General features: G+C 36.5%; 1 protein-coding gene across 5 annotated transcripts in view; it reads right to left on the bottom strand.

Moving 5' to 3' along the window:
* Nucleotides 1–26,937, bottom strand: part of EPHA6 (EPH receptor A6) — a 482,143-nt gene that overhangs the window by 146,805 nt on the left and 308,401 nt on the right. For 4 of the 5 annotated variants that reach the window (XM_069869229.1, XM_069869245.1, XM_069869237.1 and 1 more), the window contains exon 6: nt 7,718–7,842. The exons of the other annotated variant lie outside the window; for it this stretch is intronic. In XM_069869229.1, coding sequence (XP_069725330.1) covers nt 7,718–7,842 — 125 coding nt within the window. The remainder of the gene's footprint in view (nt 1–7,717; nt 7,843–26,937) is intronic. 5 annotated transcript variants of the gene reach the window in all.

The following is a 26,937-nucleotide window of genomic DNA, read 5'->3' as shown; positions in this document are numbered from 1 at the left end:
AGCCAAACTGGGCAACCTAATGGAGAATGCCAAGCTCAGAACTTCTTTGATAAACCCTCTGTTGTAAGTAATTGATATTTAGAGGCCAGATTTCTCTTTCTCCTAACAGTAATTATATCAGTGTCATTAATAATGGCTGCTGCAAAGTCTTTAGGTTCTTTCCTGCAGGCAAAAATTCTGTCTGGTCAGAGAGTATCATAATTATTCACTCTCATTTTCAACACTGCTGAGACCTATTTTTTTCTTTTTAGAATCTAAGGCTTTTAGAGTTCTTCCCTTGGGAAACTAGGTTAATAACAGCAGAACAGGAAAACTGAAAAGCTTGTTTAACATCACTTACTATGCTAAAATAAGCTAGGAGATTTCATTTTAATGATTATCTCCCAAAGCACATTTGTAGTGATTATTTTTTAAAAACATTCACCAGACATGGTTCATTTCCCAGGTGCTCTGAATGGTTGAGAATGCCAGAGGCACTCCTTGAAGCCCTGGTACCTTGCTGCGGTATGTTGATATGTTCCTGCGGCTATGGTCAAATACTAAAGTCTGCTTAATACTACTATGCAAAAGCTCTTATACATCCAAATTACTCAATGCTCCTGTTTTTATGAGGACGTGCTGAAAATGTAATGAAAACATATTACTGCATGAGCCCTACATTTCTTGCTTTCACAAGAAATGTCACATCAGAAACATTTTACCTGTAGGCAGCAGATTGCTACTTATGTCTTAAATAATTTGAATAATTAAAAAATATTACAGGAGTGAAGTGTTCATTTTAAAAGGGAATGATTAATATATGGCTAAAATTTGCCCAGCTGATCATTCAGGGCTAACAGTATAGTGCTCGCTATTTACACTGTGTTTACTCACTGACTGGCCAGGCACCTGAAGTTTTCATAGGCTCACCTCTATTGTTATAAGCCTTTTCCTATTCCTCAACCTTTTCACTGAGGTTGACTTTAAAATTAAGTCAGGAAACTTGCAAGGGTATCAAATATGCTGTGGTAGGTATAGCAACAATGAAAGAATACGCCTGTAGAAAGAACCAGTACATGTGAACAATCCAGTCACCACAGCTCCAAAGGAACTACATCTACTCATGATGTGACAGAGTCTGGAAGCTCCGTTCAGCCTCATGTAGACTGGAGATGGTGTATATATTGTTCTCCATGATTTAAAAATCTAACATAAAAGCAGAATCAGAACCAAGAAAGTAATGGCTGGTACTTAAGGGAAACAGGGAAGTAGTAAAGTATGAGGTCTGGCACAAAACCCCTGAGACTAGCCCTACAGCTCAGGAACCTAGAGTGGGAGGGGAGAGACGAAGAGATGATTACAGAATATGTTCTATTCTGTTGCAGTGAGACAAGGCTCAAGATGATTGTTTCACTCAGTATGAGCTGATACATGTTGAAATAGGGATGTTTTCTTACCCTCGGTTGGAAAATGTCAGTGTGCAAGAGTGAACAGTGAGTTCACATGGAGCTTCTTGTGAAACTGATGAAGTTCACAATGGAAACTTTTCAGTTAATGACTGAGGTTGACAGTGAAGAGATCCCAAAGATCAAGTAGGTGCCAAAGGACCCATTTTTTGTCAGTAGAAGACATGAAAGCAAAATGATGGAGATCCTCAACAGCCTTTTAGAAAATTATCTGTGGAATTGCTTTGAATGTTGGCAGCATCATTTGCAGCTGTGTGCCAGCTCAGAAGGGAACTATTTTGAAGGTGATTGTAGTTGATTGTCTTAATTTGTTAAACAAGGAGTTACAGGCACAGTCTCAAGGGGCTTTTTGTGTGAAAATTTTGAAAAGATGTCATTCTTCTAATTCAGTTGAATATTATGCAAAATTGTTATTAAAGAGGTGGAAAGACTGGACCAGTTTGGCTATTTAAGTAGTAGGTAGGCTGAGGGTCAATGAACCTCACGTATCATCTAATCTCACAGAAAGGCATAGGACTACAGAAGAGAAATAACTAATTTTACTTCATCCTTCCAAAATGTCACCCAGAAGTTCAGAGAATTCTCTGACATACATGATGTGGCTTCTTGTAATATTTTGTCTAATAAGAACATGTATGGCTCCTGTTCATTGAGTTTAGATTCCAGATGATACTCAAGTCGGGTCAGGTTCTGACTGAGAAGATCTGAATTAATCTGAGAAGATCATAATGAAATATCTCCTTAGCTGGAGAAGACACAGGGAAACATCTGTTGTCCTACACTGGGATGAGTCACACACCTTACACTGGCAGTTCACATGGGAAGAAAAGCTGGAATGAGACAACTTGGGCATGTGCATGAAAGTGAGCTTTGTGTGTCTCCCAGGCCTCCCAGGACTGTGCCATGGCTGTGTTAGTCTTCAGTTTGGTACTGAACACAGCACAAGGCTAACTGTTCCTCAAAAAAGTGTGGAAAAAAATGGCAAGGTTATCAGTTTATGCATTTGTACATTCACCGAATGCCATATCATTTTGCTGTCAAAATGTAATCAATCACACATATACACTTCTATGGCTTTGAAATAATATGTTGCAAATATTTCTAGATAGATAGATTTGCTTCAAGCTACAGAATACTACGGTAGGCAAACAATTCTGAAAGACTAAATTACTTACTTGTTTATAATTTTTCATATTCATTTTTATAAAAATAATTCCGTCACTTCAAACATTACAACTTGATAGTCTTAAATCTTCCTATCATGTAATTTACCTCAAAGTCTCTTACATATTTTAGTACTTAAAATCAGGATGGCTGGCTCATTTTATTTCATAATAATGAACAGTCAAAGAAATAGTGGTGTTTGTTATAGTACAAGATTTTAAGAAGGAGCACAGTTTCTCATATCAACTAAGTAAATACAGATGTATACTGATACAAAAATTAACAAGGTCAGTGTGCTTTCTAACTCTTCAAATATGGTGCTTTCCTGTATCTCTCTGCCTTATGGGTTCTTCATCTCTTTTAAAAATCTCATTGGAAAACTAATTTCCCACTTGCCTTTACTGCTCAGTTATTTTCTGTATTTTACTTGTTAATTCATCACTAAATAATACAAAAATGGAGAAAAAGTTATTTCTGGCATCCTACCTTTCCTGTCCACTCACTGTTAGATGGGTTAAAATTTTTACGTGAAAACTGCCTGAAAGTTGCAAATTGAGTCTGCCAACAAAATGAAGTATTTTGTTAAAGTCTTTTGGCTTTAGTGCAGATTTCATCAAAAGACAAGAAAGTGAAGAAATATCAGCCAGCCCCTCCATCATACATCCTGCTTCACATAACATTCTCTATTTGGAGATGTTGAATGCCTTGGGATACCACTTGGGTCCGTATCTGCTCCTGTAGACAAGCTTCCTCAGCTAAGTGTATGTTGTCTTGTGGGTAACAGAAAATATAACCTAGCTGGTGCATTTGGGCCACATGCAAGAACAAATTTAACACAGTTTCTGGTATGTATACAGATTGGTATGCTTAATACAGCTTTCGGGGAGCATTAATTTTAAGATAATTAACTTTAAGAATATGAGTGGAAAAGGGGTGAATAAGCACTTTCCAGTTGAGCTGCACAATCTGAGGTGCAGCTGGTATGGTTTATATTCACTGTGTATTGTGTTTCCTTTCCTATGAGAGAATTCCTACAGAAGGACTCGGCTACACTACAAGGCTGTAAAAAGGCCATATCTTATCCCACTACTCCATCTGACTTGAACATGTGACCTTTTTGGTAAGAGGTAAATAGATCATGATGCCCTGGACATTTTAAGAAATTACAAGCTTTGGTCAGTGTCTGAGTAACAACTTTAGAAGTATAAAAGAAATGTTGATTACTATTAGCAAGGATACTGAGATTATATTGTTACCTGGAGCTTGATTTTTAAAGGAAAAGACAACACTGCCTATGAAAGATGTTTTCTTCTAAAAGTACAAGACTGTTTGTGGAAGATATTAAAGGATTATAAAAGAATGGATAGATAAGAGAATGTAAAATAAGGCAGACATCCTGTATCAACAAAGATAATTTGCAAATGTTTAGTATCTATGAATTCTCCAGAAGTCTATGAAGAAATGCTTTTCAGAGTACATCTTAGATCTCTAAGGTCAAACATTTAAAGGATTCCTTGTATGTCGCTGTAAAGACTCATCTATCATCTAAAGTGACAAATAATGATAATTGTACAGTTTTCAGAATGATTAATAATCTACCAGAAACAGTATATTTCAACTACTAGGCCTCAACATACATTATTATTTTAGGATTGTGATGTGATATTTTCTCTCTAGTTGCATCACATAACTATTCAAGCAATGAAAACCTTTTTCTCTTTACTGTGGCAGAAACTCATAGCATGTTGGGCTAGGATTTTTTTGTGCTACTCACCGGTCAAGTCAGCTCTCTAATTATATCCTACATCAGCCTATGTTCACTGTATTTTTGGGTGAAAAGCTGCAGAACAAAGTGACCGCTTGTCAGTCAATCACATAAATATGTACTAGTGTATCCTAAATAAGAAACTAAAAATCTAAACAATCCATGTAGAATTTACTCACAAAGGTTTATTATTTTCTCAAGATTTTAATTTTAGAGACAGATAGAAGGCCAATTAATATTTTGTATAGTTATGATTCTGAGTACTTTTACAGCAATTCACTGAAGAAATGAAGGTCATATGCAAGAAGGTGCTATAAAGCAGGCAGATTACTGAGCTGCTTTATTATATTTTTTTAATGAATGTGTTCCATACTTGTAGCTTTTTGGTAGCCTGGTGTAACTTTCCTTCTCTACTTTGTTTCTTTATTATTTCTTTAGTATATGAGTCTTTCTCAGAAGACATGAATAGTTCTCACAGAGAGGGTTTGATCTTTCAGTAGTTCCCTGTGTACAATTTGTACTGATCAAGACTGCAGATCTAATTTTCTTGCATATTTAGCACAGTCTAGGCTCCTTCCCTTGTCCTGCTTGATCTGGATATGCATGGAAGGATGTATCTCAGTGTTTTGAGTCCATCCTCACTAATTTGTCACACTTTTAAAATTGCTGGAAAACGTCCCATTTTGTGGAGTGCTTCACAGTAGTTCATTAGACAGCTACTTGATTTCTCTATGTTTACATATCTTTCATGAAACCTTGGGAGCACATGACAAGATACGACTTCCATTTATGAAGTGCAGAATTCCTACTGTTTATAAATAAAAGCATGCATGCCCCCCAATGTCATCTTGATTATTTTGCAAATGTCAACAGGTATCTTATAAGAAATAACATTTCAGAGTTGTGGAATTTTAAAATCCTGCAGAGTTCTTCGGAGTTTCACAAAGTTCAGAAATTGATACAGTCTGTTGAAACTGGGGCATTTAGTGTTTGTATTTGATGGAGACATTAAATATTTTGTATTCCACATAAGAACAAAACATCTTTACTTTTTTAAACACAAATGACAGCTAAAGAGGGGTAAGGAATAAGGACTGCAAAAGCTGTTCTATTTTACTGATTAGTGTGTCTATCAGTATGTAAGGATACACTTCTCTGTATTTTTATTTATTAATAAATTCCTGAGGTTTTCATACTCAACTTGTTCTTGAACTTTAGCTAAATCTTTTACTCTCCAGTAGAGGATTGTCTTCAAAGTAAATTCATACTAAATGCAGTAGACAATTATTTCACTTGTATTGCATTTCTTGTGACTATGCAACATCATCCCTGTTCTGTTACTGCTGCTGAGAATATAAACACTGCTATTTTTCTCTTTGAGGGTTATCAGGAAGAGTGAAAGAATACAGTTTCACTAGCTGTATCTATGTTTACAATCTCTTTTTTTCAAGATACAAAACCCCATTTGCATTTGGCTGTTGTACTTACATAGTATTGAGGTTGTAATTTACATTTCTTCAGCACTATATAATTTTCTAATTTATTACTGCAAATCAGCAGACTGACTTGTAGTACTAGATTATTTGTCTCTCTGCTCTAGAATGTGGTCTCCAAGAGCGTTTTTCAAAATCTGTCGCATACCTATTCCTCTGCTCAAATAAGTGACCTTCTTATTGCTGTTGCTGTCTTGTTCGCCTTTCATCCTGCCTATTACATTGCATTGCCAGAGAACGTGCCTGTTCTAACTTACTGACAAAAGGTGTATTCAAGAGCAAAGCTTTTAGTTCAGTTTGTGACTTAGGAAGAAAATAATGCCCGTGCAATGGTACTAGAAGATGCCAACAGAGCATTTATCTCCCAACCCTTAAGAAGGAAGAAAAGTTTATAGTTAGAAGACAATCTGTATGCATTATAAAAGAACATTTTTCTTTTTTTGCTAGAAACAGATATGAGTGATTTAAAGGGTATATACGAAAGGGTGCAAAGCCTTTGTACGTAGTGTTGCTGTGTAATAGCCAAAGCTAAGTAATATGTAGACCTCTAAGGAGAGCTATTTGCCATGTCACTCAGTAGTGACAGATATTGGCAAATAATGTATTGATACAGAATTTTTATAAAGATAAGCCTTATAATTTCACATCTTTATGAATGGTTTTAGATCTTTGAAACTTCAGTTCCTATTCAACTGAATAAAATCTCACTATTTCTCTTGTTTAATTCACCTGGTTATTATTTTAACAGCAACAAACAAAACAAGAGCAGTGCAAGTCATAATGAAGCTTATTATGGAACTGGATCAAAACCTGAAGGACTTCTATTAGTGTAGAAAGTAGGGTTTGCTTGCTTCGGCCACCGAATATTCTAAGCAATCTGTGTTCTCCCTCTAGCTGTGCTATTTTATATTGTCTGCATTTTTCCCAGTTTACCATTTTTTTCTGCATCATTAAAGCTGCATAATCTCAATAGAGAAGTGCAGCCAAAGAGGAAAACTCTCAGGTCTTTGCAGAGCCTAGCATCCCTTTCTTTCATTACGTGGCTTATATTTCTGTTCTTTGTGTTCTTCTTACACGTCCATTAGTTCCGTTGTGACTTTCAGATACAGGCAGAGAAACAGCAAGAACTGACTTAGGAGACAACTGTTTAAGGTATGGAAATGAAAAATTTCCTTCTTATATATTTAGGAATGAAGGCATTGATTAGGACTCAATTTTACACTGGTTCAAGGCCCTAGTGCCAACTGGATATGATGTGTTTTATGTTTTGGGAGAAGCAAGCTTCAAATTATGCTTTCACAAGACATGCTGCACGTGCATCTTGTACCTTTACTTGTAATACATATTGTTGCCTTCTTTTGTGTGAAATCAGATATTTTTGACAGAATGACAGAAATTTGACATGAGTGCTACACAGTTTCTCTCTCTCATAACCTTTTGTAACCCACTAAACAAGGCTGGAGTACTGTCATTTAAGCAAATTATTGCTAAGTAATGACAAAAAGTCAGATCACACTGACATTCACCTTATTGGTATTGTTTCAGTGTTACTCTAATGTAAAGTTTTTATAGTCCATAAATCAAAATATTTTCAAGCATATTTATCCATGCAGCTACTATGAGATAGGTATATCTACTGCCTGTTTGCTGCTTTACTTGATTCTGACATGAAGCAAGACAGTCATTAACAAGTTAGAATCAAACAACAAAAAAATCAGTAGAAAATAAAAAGTCTACTTACATAGTGTTGTATGTGGGATCAAATTAGAAGTATTTTTTAAAATATTAAAAATAAAAAACATTTTGTTCTTTAGGATCTGAGTTTGGGTGATACTGTAAGTGAGACCTACTTTCTCATAGTACTTGATCTCGTAGTCCAGAATTGCTCCATGGGGAAAGTCCGGCTCTTGCCAGGAGAGGGCAATGCTGTTTTGGGAAGCCCAGTCCTTCCTTACCATACCTATCAAGGAGGGTGCTGAAAGGGAAAAGGATAACTAAGGGTTAAATATAAAGCACATGGTTTATCCTTTCAACCTACCATCTAAGGATACCAACCCGAAGTAACTTTGAGTGACCTCCAAACACAAAAGCATGACAGATGGCAATTCTCAGGGATACCATATAACCTGGAATTAATGTCTCAAGTACATACCAGTAACTTCTCTGTTGAAGTGCAGACCAGATTCTGAAAAATGGGTATATAGAAAAATATAGAAAGAATCACCTGCGCCAGTCGCCACCACTGGCTGCACATAACCATGCTGCACTGCTGGCTCCAAGGACATCTTGTCCAGAGCAGAACCACACTTCAGAGAGAGTAAATTCTATATACAGGATAATCTTCATTAAATGTTATAATTCAACTGTGTAAAATGTACTTTCAGTTTACTCTTTGTGGTAAAATAAAGTGCCACAGCTTAAAATGAATGCAATGAATCCTACTTCTCCTAGCTGGGATGGCAGCAGCAAAGGCATTTTAGCCCGTCAGTGAGGTAGCTGTGTGCATGGAAGAACCAGCTGCTTAGAGGAGGCCAGCGGCAAGGATTAGGTTATGGACAAACTGTGCAGGCAAAGGTGCCCTGAATCCTATCTGCTGTAATTGATATTGGTCTGCAGCACTGCACTGAGTAGGAACCACTTCCAACAGCTTTTGGAAGAGGCCCAACATGGGTGGATGCACCTAGGAGCCAAATTATCTCACTATGGGGCTAACTAATTTTAAGACACAGTTTTTCTGTGGTTTAGAAAAGACTGTGCACTATTATCTCTACAATAATTTGAAATGGTGCAAAAAACCTCATTCTAGAAAATATTGTTTACTTGTTTTATTAATCTGGTCAAGCATGTCAAAGAAGGCCTAACATTTTTCCAGACACTAATGCTGTTTTAAAAGTATGGATACACAGCTTCCCCAACTGTTAGAATAAAACCAGTTACGTTGTTCAACAGTCTTGAAGACAGCTGAGTAAGCTGAAGAAATTCCTACATTTTTTTCACAGTTTTCACTATTTGTCTTATATACTAACAAATATGAGTTTATTACACAGTCTCTCCCATTCCTCTCGATTATGAACCTTACTTAACCTCTTCTAAGTTCCAAAGGAGCTGTCTCCTAAAAATAACACATTTTTATGACTTCTGTTTTTATCTTTTGAATGAAAGGGTCTCCTTAGGAAAATAAACAAGAACAAAAATTTCACAACTTAATTTGGTTTCTTGTAAATATTTCAGGAAGTTTAAGAAATGAAAACAATAAATTCTGGAAGATAAACAAACACTAAAGAAAACAAACCTTGTTCTTTTCCTTTAAAAAGGGAAGCTCTACACACAGACATGCCTGTGACAATCTCTTTCTCTGCAACAGTGTATTCCGTGAGTGCATTTCTTTCTCATCTGAGAGAGAAAATAAACTTCCATCTACTGTGAATCCTTCCTGTGGATAACTATTCTGTGGTATAATAGCCCAGTCCTCTCTGATGTGAAAAAAAGTTCAGCCCAACATATAACACTGAATGAAAAAAAATACTATCAAAAGTACTAGGTAGACAGAGCTTACACAGGAAAATGTTCTACACCCATTCTTACACCATTTTAACAACAGGCCTGACACAAGGTCACGAGAGAGAAATTAATTCCTGCCACCCTGAAAAAAAGGTTAACCTGTTTTTCAGGAATATGTAAGTAACTAAATAGAACAATATATAAATTAAAACAAAACAAAAAAAAAAAAACATGTATAGGGTCTGAGCCAAAATGTCATCCCTGAATACATATAGAATTAAACACAAAATGAAATTTTTACTCTTGAAATTGAGGGTGTAGCTGGGCTCTCATACTGTTTCTCTGGGGTAAAATCAGCTCAGGGAACAAAGAAAATAGGTCTGTTAAAGGGAAAAAAAGAGCTAGCAAACATGGATTTGTATTTGCTAAACACTGATCATGGGCCTATGAGGGCAATTGCTCATGTACATTTGTTTACCATTTGCTGATTTTAAGTCATTCACTGGTATCAAGCTGTTATTTATGAGCAAGTCTGAGGGAGCTATAACAACCTTTCAGATATGTTTGATACACCCTGTGCACCTGCTCAAGAGTGAGGGACATCAACTAGTCTGTCTTCCCCAGCACATCACAGCTATATTTCACTGCAATTGAGGGTTCACTGGTCAGGTAACCAAAACTTTGTGACATGATTGTGTTTGATTACAGAAAAAACAGGTGAAACTGTGGATATAATTATATTTTTAAATATAGATTACAACTACTATAAATTTTTCAAATTTGACCTAACCTATATAAACTTTTCATATATACCCACATGTGGTGCATTTTTATTTGGGTTCTGATTCCCAAATTTATACAATAATTTATGTATGTTTTCAGCCTGAGCTCACTATAGTAACTGCCATTTGAGCAAGCCCATATCAAAACACACTCCTTGCACAACAGAAGATCATTTCAAAAGTCCAGTATGAGATGCAGCCTATGTCTTCTCCCTGGGAAACAACTCAGTAGCAAAATAATGGAAGAAAATTACTTCAGCCCTCTTCTAAGCCAGCTGTTCTTGATATGCACTTGAAACTGAATACTCAGTACAAAAAAGGCTCACATAACATCTGTAGCACTGTGCCAGCACTGAATCTTCTAAATCAAACTGCAAAGGTGTGTACATAAGGCTGTGAATATGAGAGGTGTATTTGTGTTTGTATTAGGGTACTGGGCAAAAAAATAAGTGTATGTTTTTACAAAAATTCACAGAACAGTCAGTATTAAACATTTCTTATATACTCAGGAAGATGATCCTACTATTTGTCATATAGTGCTTATTTATTAACATCTAAGAGGAAATAATGACCTTGAGGAAAAATATTTCAGTCAGAAATATATTGTTCAAAGAAAGAGATAACTAAACCCATGTAATTAAAACCTGCAGTTAGCTCAGTTTCTATTTCTTTAGTTGTTATGAACTGCTCCTAAAAGCAATACTTTCTATGGAGAAACCTCAGCTTCTTATAACTGGAGCAGAAGTTATTTAGACCTTAAAGATGTTATCTATTTATTCTTAAATATCTTTTTAACTGGAAAATTGTAAAACAGGTAAATCCTGCTTGTCCATTTATAACAACTACTCTAATGTTTCTATGATGAATCAATGGGAAGTTCTTTTAATTAGTTGCTGCAAATCCAGAAGCTGCAGGAGAGCTCTAATTTGCTTACCCAATGAAACCATTTGAAAAAAAAAATGCTTAGAAGCACAGCATGGCTTTTAATCATCTTAACAGCAGCATTTTCTTGCCATTGGTACTAGGCTGAAGGATGGTTTCTGGCTCTTGAGCTCAGTGCTGATCTCTATTTCATACTGAGGGTTCTTTGCACCATCTGTTCTCTATGTTTTCCTGGACACTGTTAAAAATCTCTTGAACTGTGATGAGTCACCTATGATGTTGTAAGCTTCCCTTTTAATTTAGTCTAAGTTCCTTTGTCTTTTCAGATTTGTATTGAACAAAGAAAGTTAATTCCTTAATTCAGAATGAGCTTATTTTACTTTAAATATCTTTGGCTTCTCTTTTTCTGAATTCCTTTTCTAATATGCTATGCAAATGGCAGAAATGTGTATTTTAAATGATGATTGGATTGCAAAGACTTTCATTATATGTAACTGTCTGGTTTCAAAATTGGGGATCTGTAGGGTTTCTGAAACTTTTTCCCTTTAGTCCATTTTCTTATTTTCCAATTTCTTGTTTCATACTGTTTAAAGTAGGCAAAGAATTTCCAGTATTTCTCCCATGGTCTCCAGGGTTGGACAACTTTGATATAGTACTTGTTCACTATGAAGAGGCTTCAGACTCAATGGCAGCTGGTGACAAATGCTCACCTGCTTTGTCTGTACATGCAGCACTCTACTCCTCTAGTATTTCATTCCAAATCTTATTTCTTTGATGAAGAGAAACCATGAGAACTCAATGGTCTTTTACTTGTTGGCAGAACAGGCCCTAACAGTTATGCACCATCACTTTCTTATTAAGAAAATTAACCATCCAATAAACAAGAGCAGAAGCATCATCATTATTGTCTTCACTCCTTCTCCTCTCCAATGTGTATCTTTTGGCCAAGGCCAATGAATTGCCAACAAATACAAATCTACGTGGAGGGGAGTGGAAGGATGATCTAAGCTGCATACATGTTTGTGTTGAGGACTGCAACTTCACTTCTTTGGACGCCATCAGGAGAAGGCTGTGGGTGTAAAATACTGCCATTCTGGATAATGTGGCCCAATTTATTTAGCTGTATCTATACCTCTACCATTACCAATAATAATCTGAATTGTGCAAGTACATGCATTCTTCCCTCAAGACCTCTGCCTGCTTCAAGGCACAGGAAGGACCATATTCACTAAAATACAGGCTTTATCACATGTTTTCTGAGTATGAATTCCCCAGCAAAGGAGGGAATCGTGTCCCCTCCCTGCATTTCTCTCCTACTTCAGCCACTTCTCAACTGCCAGCAGCAGTTAGCGGAAGTGGTCTGAAGTAGGAGAGAAATGCAGGGACGGAGGACACCGCACATTCTTCCTACCTTTGACTGCGGGATTCCTTATCAGAAAAACATGTGATTACAGCCTGCTATCTTATTGGGGAACAATTTATTTCATTAAGGGAAGGACAGTTGAAGCTGGAAGAAATATCAATGCTGCGATAACTAATTTAGGTTGACTTGGGTTTTACCCCTGTATTGGTCAGAAAACAAAAGATGATTGTTTTCCTGTTCATTAAAAGCAAAGGACTTTTTCAAGCTTATATCAGAAGTTAAAAGCATGAATTAAATGACACAGTAAACTAGTCTTAACACTACGAAAGCTATGGATATCCAATCATGCAAAACCCATTCAATAAAAATTCTAAGAAATGAATGAAACAGAATATAATATATCTACTTTCAGATGTTTTCTCCTTTTGCCTAATTGTAATACTAGAAAGTTCTTTTGTAAACTACTGATAATATTACATTGAAAAGGAAGAAGTGGTCTGTCTATATTTGTGTTTCTCTCTACAAAGACAGCTATACTTTAACCCCTCCCCCATCAAATTTTTGTCAAACTATAAATATGTGGTATTTATAATTGTTATTAATAGAGATGTACCGAGGTCCAATTTTCAAGTGCTTTTCTGCATGATAGAAACCACCTTTGCACCTTTTCCTATACCAGAAAATGTCATTATACTTATACAGTGTTTCTCTAGTCCATGTTCTGTAACTATATTACAATTTCTGTACTGCTGGACATGATTTTATATTTTACATAGCAATAAATGAAGTCCGAGATTCTATTCGTGATCCTGCACTTGGAAAAATTGTTATTTCAGGGCACGGTATGAAAAACATTGATTTTATTTCTGGTTCTAGAAAGTCTGTAATAAAAGTAATAAGCAATAAAAAGATGTTTTCTTAGGGGAAACATTTTACTCCAGTAACAGAATTGGAAGTAATGAAACAACATTTCCTGATAAATGATAAAGATCCAGTATTATTAGCATTTGAGCTATTTACCAAGGAAGGATTTACCAGAGAAGCCAAGAGGCCAAAAGCCTTGAGCTTTCTTTACTAATGCCTTCCATGACATGTATTATCAGTCAGCTGACAAAGACGTAGTTATGCTGCCTATCATCTCCAGCAGTCTTCATTCCTGCAATATGATTAATAGTCCTCCAGTTGAGATGCAATTAATTCTTTTTTTTTTTTTTTTGTGTGTGTGTTTACTTGCTAATCTTTCTGTTGCTGTCTTTTGTAGGGTATGGGAACAGAGACTATGTTACAAGACAGGAATGTGATACGGATTCAGAAGACCTCTGTTTATATTCCTTTCTCCTTGTGTCCTAGAGATTTTCTTTAATCTTTTTTTTTTTTTTTGACTGAGCTATCCTAATGTACAAAGTGGATGTCAATACCTTCCATTGTTTCCAAGAAGTGAGCACCTACATATTAGAAAAGTGTGTGTGTGTCTATATGAAAGACTAAAACTAAGCGCAAGTTTATATGGAAAAAATAATGGAAACACGAACATAAATTAAAGTTTTATAAAAATGCAGTTCATAACCCAACTCTCTAATCTCTCTGCATTTTAAAGATGTCCAGATGGCTGTAACATTTTTTTGTTCATGCTGAATTCTATGAGAATTATTTTTCTTATCGTATACCTTATCTTATCATATTTTTCTTATCAGGCTGCTTCCAATTAGTACATGGGCTAGGTAAGATAGTTGACTTTTCAGATAATAGAGTCTCTTATCTTCCTAATCACTTCAGTGGTAATTTACACTTTTAATGCTTTGAGGTGATACGATTACTGGCACTAACCTTGGAGTTCAAAGTTGACCATGGAGTTTTCCTGACAAGGCATTAGAGCTAGCAAATTAACAAGTTTAGAGCAAAAATAACGTTTTTACTTTATTTTCTTATTCTAGTTCCCTAAAGGTTCATTATTCAAAAGACAGCATAACAGTATGTTTCTTTTGAAGGACTTCATTTACTGAAAAATAGGCCTCCAGCCACCTATAATTATCATCTCTCCCTCCATTTTAAAGTGTTTCCGCTTGCAGCTTTTCTTAGCTTACTTAGAAGTGGTGAATGAAAGACAAGGGAGCCAAATACCACTATCAAAAAAAGAGATTCTGCTACAGTATTGTGGGCTAAAGGTCATGACAGATGCAACCCTCAAATTTCTTCCAGCCTAAACATAGATTCAACTTTTTTATTTTCCCTGCTGTGTTCCATAACACAGTTCTATCTTCCTTGCTGCTTGATTTCTCTCTTATCTATTGTTGATTTCGTGTATGAAGACAGTAATTATACTTTCATCCATATGATTTTGCAACAATACAGATTTTCTTCATTTACACAGTGTGCTGCCATTTATTATTTTGCAAGCTTAAGACAGAACCACTCCTAGATCTTAATTTCTAACAAGACCTGCTCAGCCCTTGATACTTCAAAATGGATTATAGTGCAAGATAAAAGCAATTGTGTAGAACTAGGCCTCATCAGCTCTCAGTCAGCCTTTGTGGATGCTCTCTTCTCTCTGTTGAGGTGTATGCACAAACCTGTCATTAAAAAGTATTGAGAGATATTTGGTATAATTTATAATGCATAGAAGAATTTAAAATGTTTCAATAACATGTTTCTTTAAATAACAGTAACTAAAAAAATCACACAAATGTTTTACATATATGTATGTGGTAAGAAGTTACTTCATATCTTCTGTATTTCTGAAGCAAGTGGAATAAATTCAGTTCAAACTAACTTAGTGGAAGTGTGTGATTCCAGAAATCACTTACAAACAAAAAGAATATCTGTAAAACTGAAAAGAATTGACTATTATATAAATGGAAATAATATCAAATCAATGCCATCCGACATCCAAAGGGATTTCCATCAAAATCAGCAGATTCTTGTATCCCTTCCATTCCCTTTTATTGCTGGAGCAGCAGGAGACAGACAGTAAGTGGCTTAATGACCTAACAAGTCACTGTTATTCCTAAGCAACTAGCTCTCCCAAAATCAGAGCTTCTCTGTCTTTGCTTGGCAGAAGACAACTCTATGGTCACGTGGTACTGGTGTATCAGCTCACATCGTACCTAGTTGAATGGCACAGCAAGAATAGGGTAACTGGAGGAAAAAAAGGCTTTTCACTTCATTTGCTTCCTCCAGGCATTTCGTTCTGGATCAAGCAAGAGACTACGAGATGGCACAGAGAAGATGCAACAGGGTCCCAAGGCAAATCTCTTCCCTTCCTATTATGAGAATTATAAATCCTGTTGTGCTACCTACATCAGAAGTAATAGAACACTATGTTCTTAACCAGTAGCTCTGCTGCTTTCACAAGCTCAAATACTATGTGTTGTTTGCTGTTTCTCCTGACTCAGATATTGTGGCGAGCCACTGATTATCAGCTGGTGGCACACAGCATTTGAAATTGGTTTGCATGCTCTCCTGGGGAACTATTCCTGACGTGCAAGAGTCCTCTTAAAAATGGAAGTAGAGTGGCTTAGGGGTCCCTTTTTAGGAAACCTATGCTAAAAGAGAAGGTGGTGGGAGAAATTAGTTTATCGGCAGATTCAGATTGCTACTATAATGATGTTAATCAACATGAAAAAGGATGTGTTCCAGCCCATGTGCTATGCAAGTTATAAATATTGTGCCAGATCTGTGATGCACAGGCAACCTATAGTGACACATTTCTCAGGAGAACTTTGTTTTCAACCTCCTAATGTAACCTGGGAGTTGGTATACATTTATTGGAAATTCAGCCTGAGGTTAAGAAGATGCCATGTATTGCAGCAAGGTATCATTATGGAAGTAGAGCTGTAAGTAAGTCTCATTCAGCAACAACCCCTCCAGGGTCAACTAGAACCAAATTGCTCTGCAGAACTTCCTGCTGCTAAATTGATCTCAGAAGTTATAAAATGAAATAAGCATTAAAAAAAGCACTAGGAAATCCGCAGTCTTTTTACCCCATTAATTCCTACTCATCCTGTGATGTAACAAAGATGAACCTAAAATGTACACTCATTTTAGCAAATGTTTTCTACTCTTGTTTATATCAAAATACAAAACTATATCAGATTGCAGGCAATTTTCTGTCAAGCAGTACTTTACAGGTCTGAAAGAGGTTTTTCTTTTAGCAAGGAAGTCATGAATATTTTATTTAACATCCTCAGTAAAAGCTGTATTTGGCATGTGCAGAGAATGTCTGAGATACTGTTCTTCAACATTTTGAGTGAATATGTGTGCATGGAGACACACCTGATACTGAATTATAATGCAGTAAAGTTTGCAGTACATCAAATGCAGTACATCCTCAAACAATTTCCCCATGAATGTTGATTCTTACAAAGTATTTTACAAATGATATTGATGCTAAATAAATATACCTTCAGAAATTAATTGTCCCAGTGAGTTAAAGATCAAAATGTTAAGCAAAATACCATTAAAGAATCATTAAGTAACAATAAACGCCATGGTTTAGTCTATCTCTGTTTTACACAGTCAAATCTTTTATAAGTATACCTATACACAGCCTTTAAAATTCTGGCATACAGACTCAAAAGACTAACAACACGTCTGGAAGGTCAGTAAATCACTAGTTTGTACTTGATGTATGTGAATCACTGAGAAGCACTGTTGCTATTAAATGTATGTTAGGTGTTCATAATTTTGTCAAGTATGGTAGAATTAATTTTACTGACTCAAATAGTTTAAAAACTAGGTTTTAGTTCAAGCAAGTCATCTTGATGAATTCTTTGGTTAGAAGGAGATAGGCAACTCCAAAGGGCAATTTATCATACCTATTATAAGACACCATCTTGCGATGGTACAGACAGCAAACTGTAGCTGTCTGTTTAGATGCTGAAACATTGAGGTGGCTGCCAGTACATGCCTAGTACCACTAGGAGTTAGAGTTTTCAACTTTCTTGCTTGTATAAAAATTAAAACACCAAGAAAACAGAGCAGTCTAGAAATTAGATCAGACAGTGGACAGTAAAAGGCGTTTCAAAGGAAGGTTTGTGGAATCCTGGACAATTATGGAATAACCTTTCAAAAGAGAAGCTTCTTCATCTATTAGGCACTAGTTAGCTCATGCTGCAAAGCTTGTGGTTGTATATTTATTACACATATCCATGCTCATTCACTGATACACAATCTCTTGAGAGATCCAGATGTGAAAGAAACTTGAGCATTAACACTTCCAGACCAGTGCATCACTTAGCTTAAGGCACCTGTCTTTTATTTCCAAAAAATTAATTATGTCATGAATGCCCAAATAGAAGAGCCCCTGAATTCTCAGATTTCTTCCATTATGCCCCTGTGGTATTTCTGTTCTTTTTCTTGGCATTGTCTTAACCAGTTTTTGTATCCTTCAGCAGTCTGCATACTGAACTCTGCTCTTGTAGTTTTTTTTCAGGTCTAGTCTTCATCTCCTATCCCTACACAGCACAACAAAGGCATTTCCTTCAGAAAGGAAAAGCAGGAAGACTTGAAGAGGGAAGCAGAGCACTGCTCTCCTTTTCCTTCACAAACTTTTCTTGTCTAAGGGACGAGGCCTAGGTGACCTGCTGACACATGCAGAATTTGCACCACTCCGTTTCTAAAGAGGACCACAAAAATTCTGTGGTCTCCAAAATGCTAGGAAGTTGACAGACATGAAAGCAAGAATCAGAGAAAATGTTTCTTATTAACTAATGTGCTACTGAATAGTGTTGGGAACTGGAAGGCTACATAAAGAGAAGAATCATTTGATAGTTTCCTGAATTTCTTCCACCAGTGTCCCATGTTGATTATTGTCAAATAATAGACTAGATTAGCCTTTTGAAATTTAGAGACCACCTGTTTATCGCAGCCCGGAGAGGAAAGGCAATTTTGTTACATACAGTTATCCTGTAGAATAAGGTTTTATCTATCCCTAACTAGTATCGCGCAGTAGAGAAAATTTACAGAAAGAAAACACCCAGCTATGCAGCTTAAGTGGTTGCTTGTGAGTACTGATGACTCATATGTCCATAGTACATTAGTGATGTGAGGCTGAGTGCTTCAGAGTCTAACTTTTAAGGGCCTGATCCTCAGAATGAGATTTAGACTTCAATCATGCTATGTATCTAAACACCATAATTCTGTCAGAACAGGCAATCTGGACCATGCAGGAAAGCAAAACTTGAGAATGTAGACAATCTTCCGTTTTACAGCCGATTTAGGTATACATGGGTGTTAAGCACCATCAGGGTTAGACATTGGTGTTGCACTATTGCTTACAAGCAGTATTGTTACATGAGCCAAGTATTGTTCAGCCTCTTTTACTCTCCTCACTAAGTAAATTTTCCTTTTCCAATCCTTCTAAAGTAGTTTAAATAATTCTCTTTGCCAGATAGCACACTTTATTTTGTGATTCAATTATAAGTCTGTAATTTGATTGGGAAATTTGAGAAATTAGGGTGCTCACACAGGATATTTAAAGTTGTTTGGCAAACAAACCGATGAAATAAATCATACAGAATAACTTTATAATAGTTTTCTAAAAATATTATTCTGCTTGCACAGAATAATTCTGTGCCAATGACCTTACAGAAAAGAATTAATGAAAATAAATGGGCTGTTTATGTATTGCATTTTCTAATCCTAAAATATACTTGTTATCATTTTGAGGAACCCACATAAATGGCATTAATTTGCTGACCCACTATGCTAACTTGCCGTAAATAAGAATTTTCTATGCTTCATTAATGATCACGATCACAAAGTATTACATTTGTGGTGTTGACTTAACTACTCATGCCATAGGTGGTCAGATATATTGTGACTGGGTTTGTAACTGCTCATGTTATGCACATTGATCTTTTCCTGAAACGTTCTTCCAAAAATTTCATCTTTGACTGAATGCATGAAATACTAAGGAAGAAAGGCTTTTTTGATAATTAATTCATTGACTCTGGGTGACCAGACAGGATTTGACTGCTCTGAGAATGAACACCTCTAACTGCAACAGCTTTGAGTTTGTCAGTATTTATTATCAGTCCTCACTTGCTGGTCAGTTCCCATTATATTTACACCAGCGTATTCAGATTGTCTACTCTGAGTTACTTTAAGCATCTAAGTCAATGGAAACATCTAGAATTAGGAGCATCAAGACCATATATAAATAGTGCCTCCAGACAGAGATGCAGAACACCGAGTTTAGATATCTAACGTTGCTAAATACCTCACAGACTCTTTGATGTTCCACCAAGTAACTCAGAAACATAGGCTCAGGAGCTATGTGGGATTTTGTCTTTTAGTTCTGGTTGCCCAGAGCCAGATTACTTTCCTTTTGTCCAAAAAAAAAAAAAAAAAAAAAATCTAGCAATTAAATTTCTCCTGAAGATTATAAAATAGTGTGTCTTAAAGTTGTTATGACCTCAGCCTCCCTAGTCCATTCTCTTCTCAGTGTCTAGCCTGGAAAGCCAGACCTGAGACACAAGGTGCCTCCTAGTTCATTCTGCAGAGTTTAGATGAGTAAGACAAATGTTATTCTTCCCCACCTAGGACCTGCTAAGTGCTGTGTGCTTTCCCAAAAGTACCCTGCATCTCTGCTAATGCACCCTTTCAGCTGAAAGCACCTCATTTACTGCATGCTCCTAATTTGTCCCTCAAGCATTGAGGTCAGTGCAGCTGCACAACAGAACAGTGGAAGGAATATAGCTATAATGTGTGCAATTTTTTATTTAAAACATACAGTCTACATCTGCATTTGTGCATACATTTCATCTTGAAGATATGTCCTCCACACAAGTATAACTGCACAAAAAATCATTGCACTGAATAAGGGCTAATGGCATTTGCTCATGACAATATAAAAACGTGTTAAAGTCTATAAAATATTGAATTATCTTTCCTCCACTGGTAAGAACTTCTCACCTTTAATCAACATCCATAAAACCACCTTACTGGTTTTTTTAACATAACAATCACACTAACTCTACTGTATTCAATAAACTTTGGCATCACCACATAGTATCTTTAAAACAATGCATTCAACATTTCACAGAGTGGTCTTTTGCATCAGAACCTCCAATCGAGTATTCAGATATAAACCTGTTTTAATATCTATATAACAATTCCAAAGTTGTTGCTTCCTTCCTTTTAAAAAGTTAGAAACACAGGCATGCTGCTGCAGATTCCAGGATAACAATAATCACTGCTACATGAAGTTTTTGTAAGCACACACTTCTGAACACAAAAGTGATACAAAATAGCTGATAGGAGGCATATTTTAGCATTCTCAAGAAATTGGAACTAACAAGGAAAATGACAGTTGATACATTTCAACATCTAAACAACTTGATGAAACAATTATTAAAATTTTATCTTTTAAGAATGATTTGTAGACAGTTTATGAATCAGAATAATCATTTGTAAATACAATTGTTATGATAATTACATAATTGAAATATTCAGCTAGCATAATTCTATTTCAAGTGTCACATATACCCTGTTCTTAGTGTCTGAAACACCTTCATATTTCTACATAATAAATTCACAAGTTTAAAGAGTTCTCATATGTACATTGTTAACAAGTTCATTAAGGTAATAAGTGAATTCAATATTTTTTCTCTGTGAATAACATACTTACATGTAACGCAGCACTGTGAATAAACCCCCCTCATTAGAAGCCAGATTACTATGTTTTCAATTTTCTGCTTAAAAAACCAACCCCCCCCCCCAAACTTTCTAATTTCAGAATATAAGGACATGAAATGTCAGGTATTCTTAAAATAAAAAATTAAATTATGTTTTCCTGTATTTTTTATGACTGGATTCTGAAAATATAACCCTGCATAAACACAGCTTTTGTTTGGAATTTGTTTTATGAAGATTTTTTTTGTAAAGTAAGAGAAAAAAATCTCAGAAAGTGGACTTGAAGTTTTTGTTTACATGAGACAATAAAAGTGGAAAGCTATTCCTTGAGTTTGAAAACGTATGTTCTTCAATGTATGAAACTGACAGAAATATAATAGTCTTTGGACTATTGAATCTCAAATGCAGTGCTTGCACATGCACAAGGTAGTTTGGTAAATCGTACAGACCTCCTGAGATCTGCACTGCAGGCTGCTGAGAGAAGCAGCACCTCTTACATGAGCAGGACATCCCAAGCTGAGCGTGGTGGATCTGTCCCTTGGCTCCCTGATATCCTGACTGACTTCCAGACCTGCTGGAGAGAGGGGTGCAGTCCCAGGGGCATGAGTCCTGCATCCTCCCATGCCACCACCTCTTCTGAGGGGCAGTCTGGCAAGCCTTCAGGGTTTCAGTCACAGTTAACTCACATTGATGCTATAATATCCCGGTCCTGGGTGTGGCCCCATGGTTGGGTCACTCTGTAAGTGGAGTGCCTTGACCTTAACTCTAACCATTGCTCACTACCTCAACTTTAAGGCTCTAATCTTTCCTCTATACAGTTGTGTGAACCCTAGCAGGGAACAGCTTGGTGTTTGGGTTAGTGGCTTCCAAAAACCCTGGGATCTACCAGGGATAAGTAAATATAAAGGGAAGACATGCTTCATGGCTTACTGGAGTTCTTTGAAGACATCAGTAAACATATAGTTAAGGGGGACTCATATAATGGATTTTTTAAAAGCCTTTGACAAAGTCCCTCATCAGAGTCTTTTAAAAGAAAGGTCTTTGCATGAGTAGATAAATGGATGAAGTTATAAAACAGTGGGCAGGAATAAATGGTCCTTTTGTTTACAGTGGAACAAGGTTACCAGGAATCTCCTGTTGTACTTCTGCTCATACTGCACTATTTAAGATGCTCATGGTAAGAAGAGAAAATCTGCTAAACTTATCGTGGTAGTACAAAAAGGAGGACTAACTGTGAAGAACTATGGAAGGACTTCATAAGATTGACTGACTGGATAACATAATGGCAGATGAAATTTAGAAGAGAGTAATGCATGTGGGAAATGAAACCCTAATTGCACAAGTAAAATGAGCTCTGAGCTGATCGTTCCTACCCAGGATTGAGATCTTGGGGTTGTAATAAATAGGTCTATGAAAATGGCAGTGCTGTGCTAAGCTGTGGAAAAAAAAAAAAAGTTAGGGATTACAAAGAAAGGAAAAGAGAACAAGAGAGAACTTCATACTGCCACAGCACAGATCCACATTTCAAACAATTTTAATATTGGGTGCAGTTTTGGTCCCCTCATCTCTAAAATGGTATATTGGAACAGATTAGGGTTCAGAAAACATCTACAATAGTTAGTACATCAAAGCTGTGGAACGACTTGCATACAAATAACTTCAGAAAAGATTTTGGTTTTCCAGTTTGAAAAAGAGGATGCAATAGAAGATTAAATCATGAATGTTTTTGAGAAGGTAAGGAGTGATCACTGTTTCTTGCAGCACAAAAACTAGGCAGCATCAAATGAAGTTGAAAGAAAGTGATTCTGAATAGAATGTAAAATTAACCAGCAGAATTCCTTGCTAAGGGATGTTACGGATTCTTTTTTAACACGCATTTAATATTAAATTATTTAACTGCCACTGGGCAAGGAAGTCCTCAAAGTACAACTTGTCAGAAGTTAGGTGAGTACTCAGGGAATGCATCTTGTAAACTTTTTCTTTTCTCCTACTCATCTCTAATCTTCAGTTTTTGGCTGCTGCCAGAGAAAGGCTATAAGGTCAGATCGTCCAATGGGATGATCCTGTACAACTGCTCTTCTGTATAATCAACAAGGACAGGAAAAACAGTATGAGAACAGCAAGGCTGCTGCCTGCCAGGTTTGTTTTTTGTACTTAGTAGATTGATAAAGTGTTTTATTCTGGGGCTTTTTTGGGTTTTGGTCTTTCTGTCTGAATGTGTGGTGATGTTAAGTAAGGTGTCTTCTTGCTGAATGCACACATGCATGGAGAAACTGCTTACTTCATGCATATTGTAGTGGATGAGCACAAACTGTGGCACCACTGGTATAACTCAGATGCACTAAGTTCATTCACCATGGAGTCCATCTGCATGTATTCAGCAACTCTTTTGAAAGGAGGGAGACAGTTTATCATGAACTGGCAAAGTGCTAACCACACATGAAGTCACAGGAGTAAGATACACAAGTAAACCTAAAATGCAGCACACTTTCACATGATCCTATGCACAACAAAGTAACTCTTCAGCAACTTTGGAGACTGAGGCAGTGTATGCTGCCCCCATAGTCAAGCAGTTAACAAAACACTGCACATTTGCTCTTTGGACAGCCAGCTAGTTGGCCAGAAGGTAACTGTTTGGCAGACAGGCCAGTAAAACGTGGGAAATTCCTGACAATGGGAACGTGCATTTGGCTGTCTCCCTGTGGGAGCTTTGTTTTGTTTCCGCACCCTGGAGCAGACTCATGGGTGGCCAAACTGCTCTGAGATGGTCAAGAACAGAAGGAGTCCCCTCTGCACCATTTGCTACCCATGTTCTGGGACCAAGGATGAGTGAAGGTTTCAGGATGTGCAATGAGTGAGGGGATGCAGGAATGAAGAGACTTCAAGACATCAGGACTATTGTAGCAGCAGAAAAAGAAAACATCCTATGGAGGGAACCACTGCAATGAAACTTATGTAACGTCTATGGGGGTTAGCTGGACTGAAAAAGGGGTACGTTGAAATATTAGTCTATCTGTGTGAGTGTGTAGTCCAACAGACATCTGCATTGCCTGCATTTTTTTATAAAGACACAAAGTAGGTGCTGAAATTACACACCACTGGATTGATCTTTTTTCATAAGTCTCAGAATGGCTGAGACATTATTTTCTTTAAAGTATGAGCTATACTCCTTAACAAGACTCTCTTGGTTAAAGAACTCAGCAGTCTTAAGTATCATCACTACCAAAACCACAATCATTTAATTCAATAAAGATGGGAAAGGGTTGAAAAATGAATGTGAAGTGATTTATTACTTAATAAAGCTTGGATAGCACATTTAATCTGAACGTAAATCAGAAAACCTTGAATGTTCACAGCCTATATCCTGCAGTACATAAAATAAGGAGTATCTAGTCCCCTTATACAGGTCACAAAATAGTAAGCACATTTTGGCTACCGATCAAACTGAAAATATGTGGAGAATGACACTGCTTCATCTGTATTCTAGCAGCAAAGTGGCTGAGGCATGCTGCAGCTGAATCAGTCATGAGCTTGAGTTCTGACCTACCTGCACACTGGAAGCCACCTACAATCGCTTCAGTTGCATGTGGCTGTGCATCTGCAGGCTGAGAGACTAGGGTGGCATGTCGGACTGTCAGCTGCAGCACTGACTGATGTGCCATTGCCTACAGCCAGTTCCATGCGGTACCCACATTAGTACAATGGGTCACTTATGTAGAACTGACTTTTTGTTTAAACTATCCAGAAAGCAAGGCTCCACAGAGGTTGTTTTCGTCTGCCTGGCATGTGAACTTAAAAATGCATAAAAATAGGCATCTCCTGGGTGGCTTTACAATGTACTACATTTTTTGGTGTCACATTAACATGTATGTTTACTGCAAATTGGTTGTAGAATGGACAGATGAGTCAGCATGTAAAAAAACCAAACCAAAACAACTCTCCTGCCCCTGCATTTTCTATTCATGATTACACTACTACCATGCAAAGGAAAATTATAGAAGACAGAAAATTTCTTTGGAACTTTAAGCTGAGTTTTTTATCCAGTAGCAATAAAGAAAAATATGCATAAAGAGATATGTCAGGTGGCTTCAGTCAAATTTTGCCAGTTTACCGTAAATTTGTTAGAGAATGTACAAGACTACATACATTACTTAAGGGATGTGAAGCAATTTTAGTGATATAAGAAAAAAACACAAGATGAAAAGCAGACTTCTCACAGAAAAGAATTTTTAAAAAAATTAAAAACTATACAGGTTTTTAGAGGGAGAATTTTTATAGTTGAGTTTAAGAATATATTTTCACTTCTGTTTGCAGCACCCTAGTAATCTTTCTTTTTTTTCCCCAGCTTTTGCTTCCATTTATATAAGCATTTTTTAATTAAATGCATAGCTATTCCTAACAGTTGTGAAAACTTATATTAGCTACTCCTTCAAAAATTTTTTTCCTGTGAATGTCTGATGTATTTTTTTAAATGGATATAGATCAGAGACTACTGTTATCTAACAACTACACTAGGTATTGCTTACTTAAAAAATAAGTGTATATAAGAATCAGCCCTTATGCATCACAGTGTGTCCATCTACAATACAAAACTGTATGACTTAATCTTATGAACAAACATATGCTACTGGTAGGATGAGGCAAGTGAGCAACCAAAGGAAGTGTAACAGATTTGGTCACAAAACTCTAGTTATTTTTCTTTCCATGTGGTTTATTTTGACCCTCTAAGGGTGCTTTGGGTAAAGACAGCGTGTTGTCAAAGCGGCCAGTAACAGTGCACAGAAAATACTTCTGTCCTTAGGTTTCCTGTCTAGAGGCCATCCTAGTCCTTTTCTCTCATAACATCCCTGAAGACAAAGGTGTTTTCCCATCCTGAGAAAAACTCAGCAGAAAATAAAGTTTATTTTTGTAATTATCCATTTAAATCTTTGGGTAAAAAGAACAAGACAGCCATATCCCTGAACATTTTCATTTGGGAATGCTTATAGTGTTTCATATGAGCTGCTATTCAGGTGCATCATGTCATGACTTTGTTCCTTCATCAGACTTCCTACATGCACTCTAGTTTCCCCCTCTAGTTGTAAAGGACATGACCAGTCCTTAGGCTATTTAGACAGTTGTGACTGATGTGAGACAGTTCCTGATGGAGACAGAAGAGGAAGACATGAGAAAATTACAACTTTTGACAGTCAAACTTCATTTTTCAACCTTTTGTTACTTAAATGGAAAGCAAAAGCTTTCCAATAAAAACAGATTTTGTATAGATAAAAATGAACAAGAATTATAATGTTAATAGAAAATCTTTAACCAACCTGGCTATATTTACACCTACAAGTTTTCCGCTTTCTTTCTACATTATATAGTTACATATTTAAATGTCAGAATGACAGAAGTTTCACATGCTTATGAACACATAGGTTCATCCTGGAGCACACAGGCTATTTTTGGAATATGCATACAAGATACAAGTAAAGTACATTTGCTAAAGAATTAAGAAACCCTCTGATCAAAATGATATACTAAAATTCTACAGAATTTATGCATCACAATGATCAGGATGTCTCATTACAATAAGCTGACTGAATTCAAATCAATCCCAAAATTCCACATCTTGGCTTCACCACAAGCATTGCAAATGAGTCATTTGATGAGTGAGGGGAATTTTCAAAATCAGACTAAACTAAGAATATTATGCCTGAGACAGAACAAATCTAGTCTTACACAATTTACAACACAGTAAAATGAAGCTTTAAAAAGGATACAATAGAAGGAAAAACTGGGATTGTACATCTGAATTCTTAGTCAATGAGATCATAAAGATCTGACTGTTACCGGGCTTGAGTCTCAGATTTACTGCATTTGGAAATACTGAAGTAAAAAGTAGGCAAGATAAATACTGGAGATGACA

The sequence above is a fragment of the Phaenicophaeus curvirostris genome, chromosome 1 (assembly GCF_032191515.1).
Source record: "Phaenicophaeus curvirostris isolate KB17595 chromosome 1, BPBGC_Pcur_1.0, whole genome shotgun sequence".
Classification (NCBI taxonomy): Eukaryota; Metazoa; Chordata; class Aves; order Cuculiformes; family Cuculidae; genus Phaenicophaeus; species Phaenicophaeus curvirostris.
The sequence above is the reverse complement of the archived record's forward strand: the minus strand, read 5'-3'. Positions and strand labels throughout refer to the sequence as shown.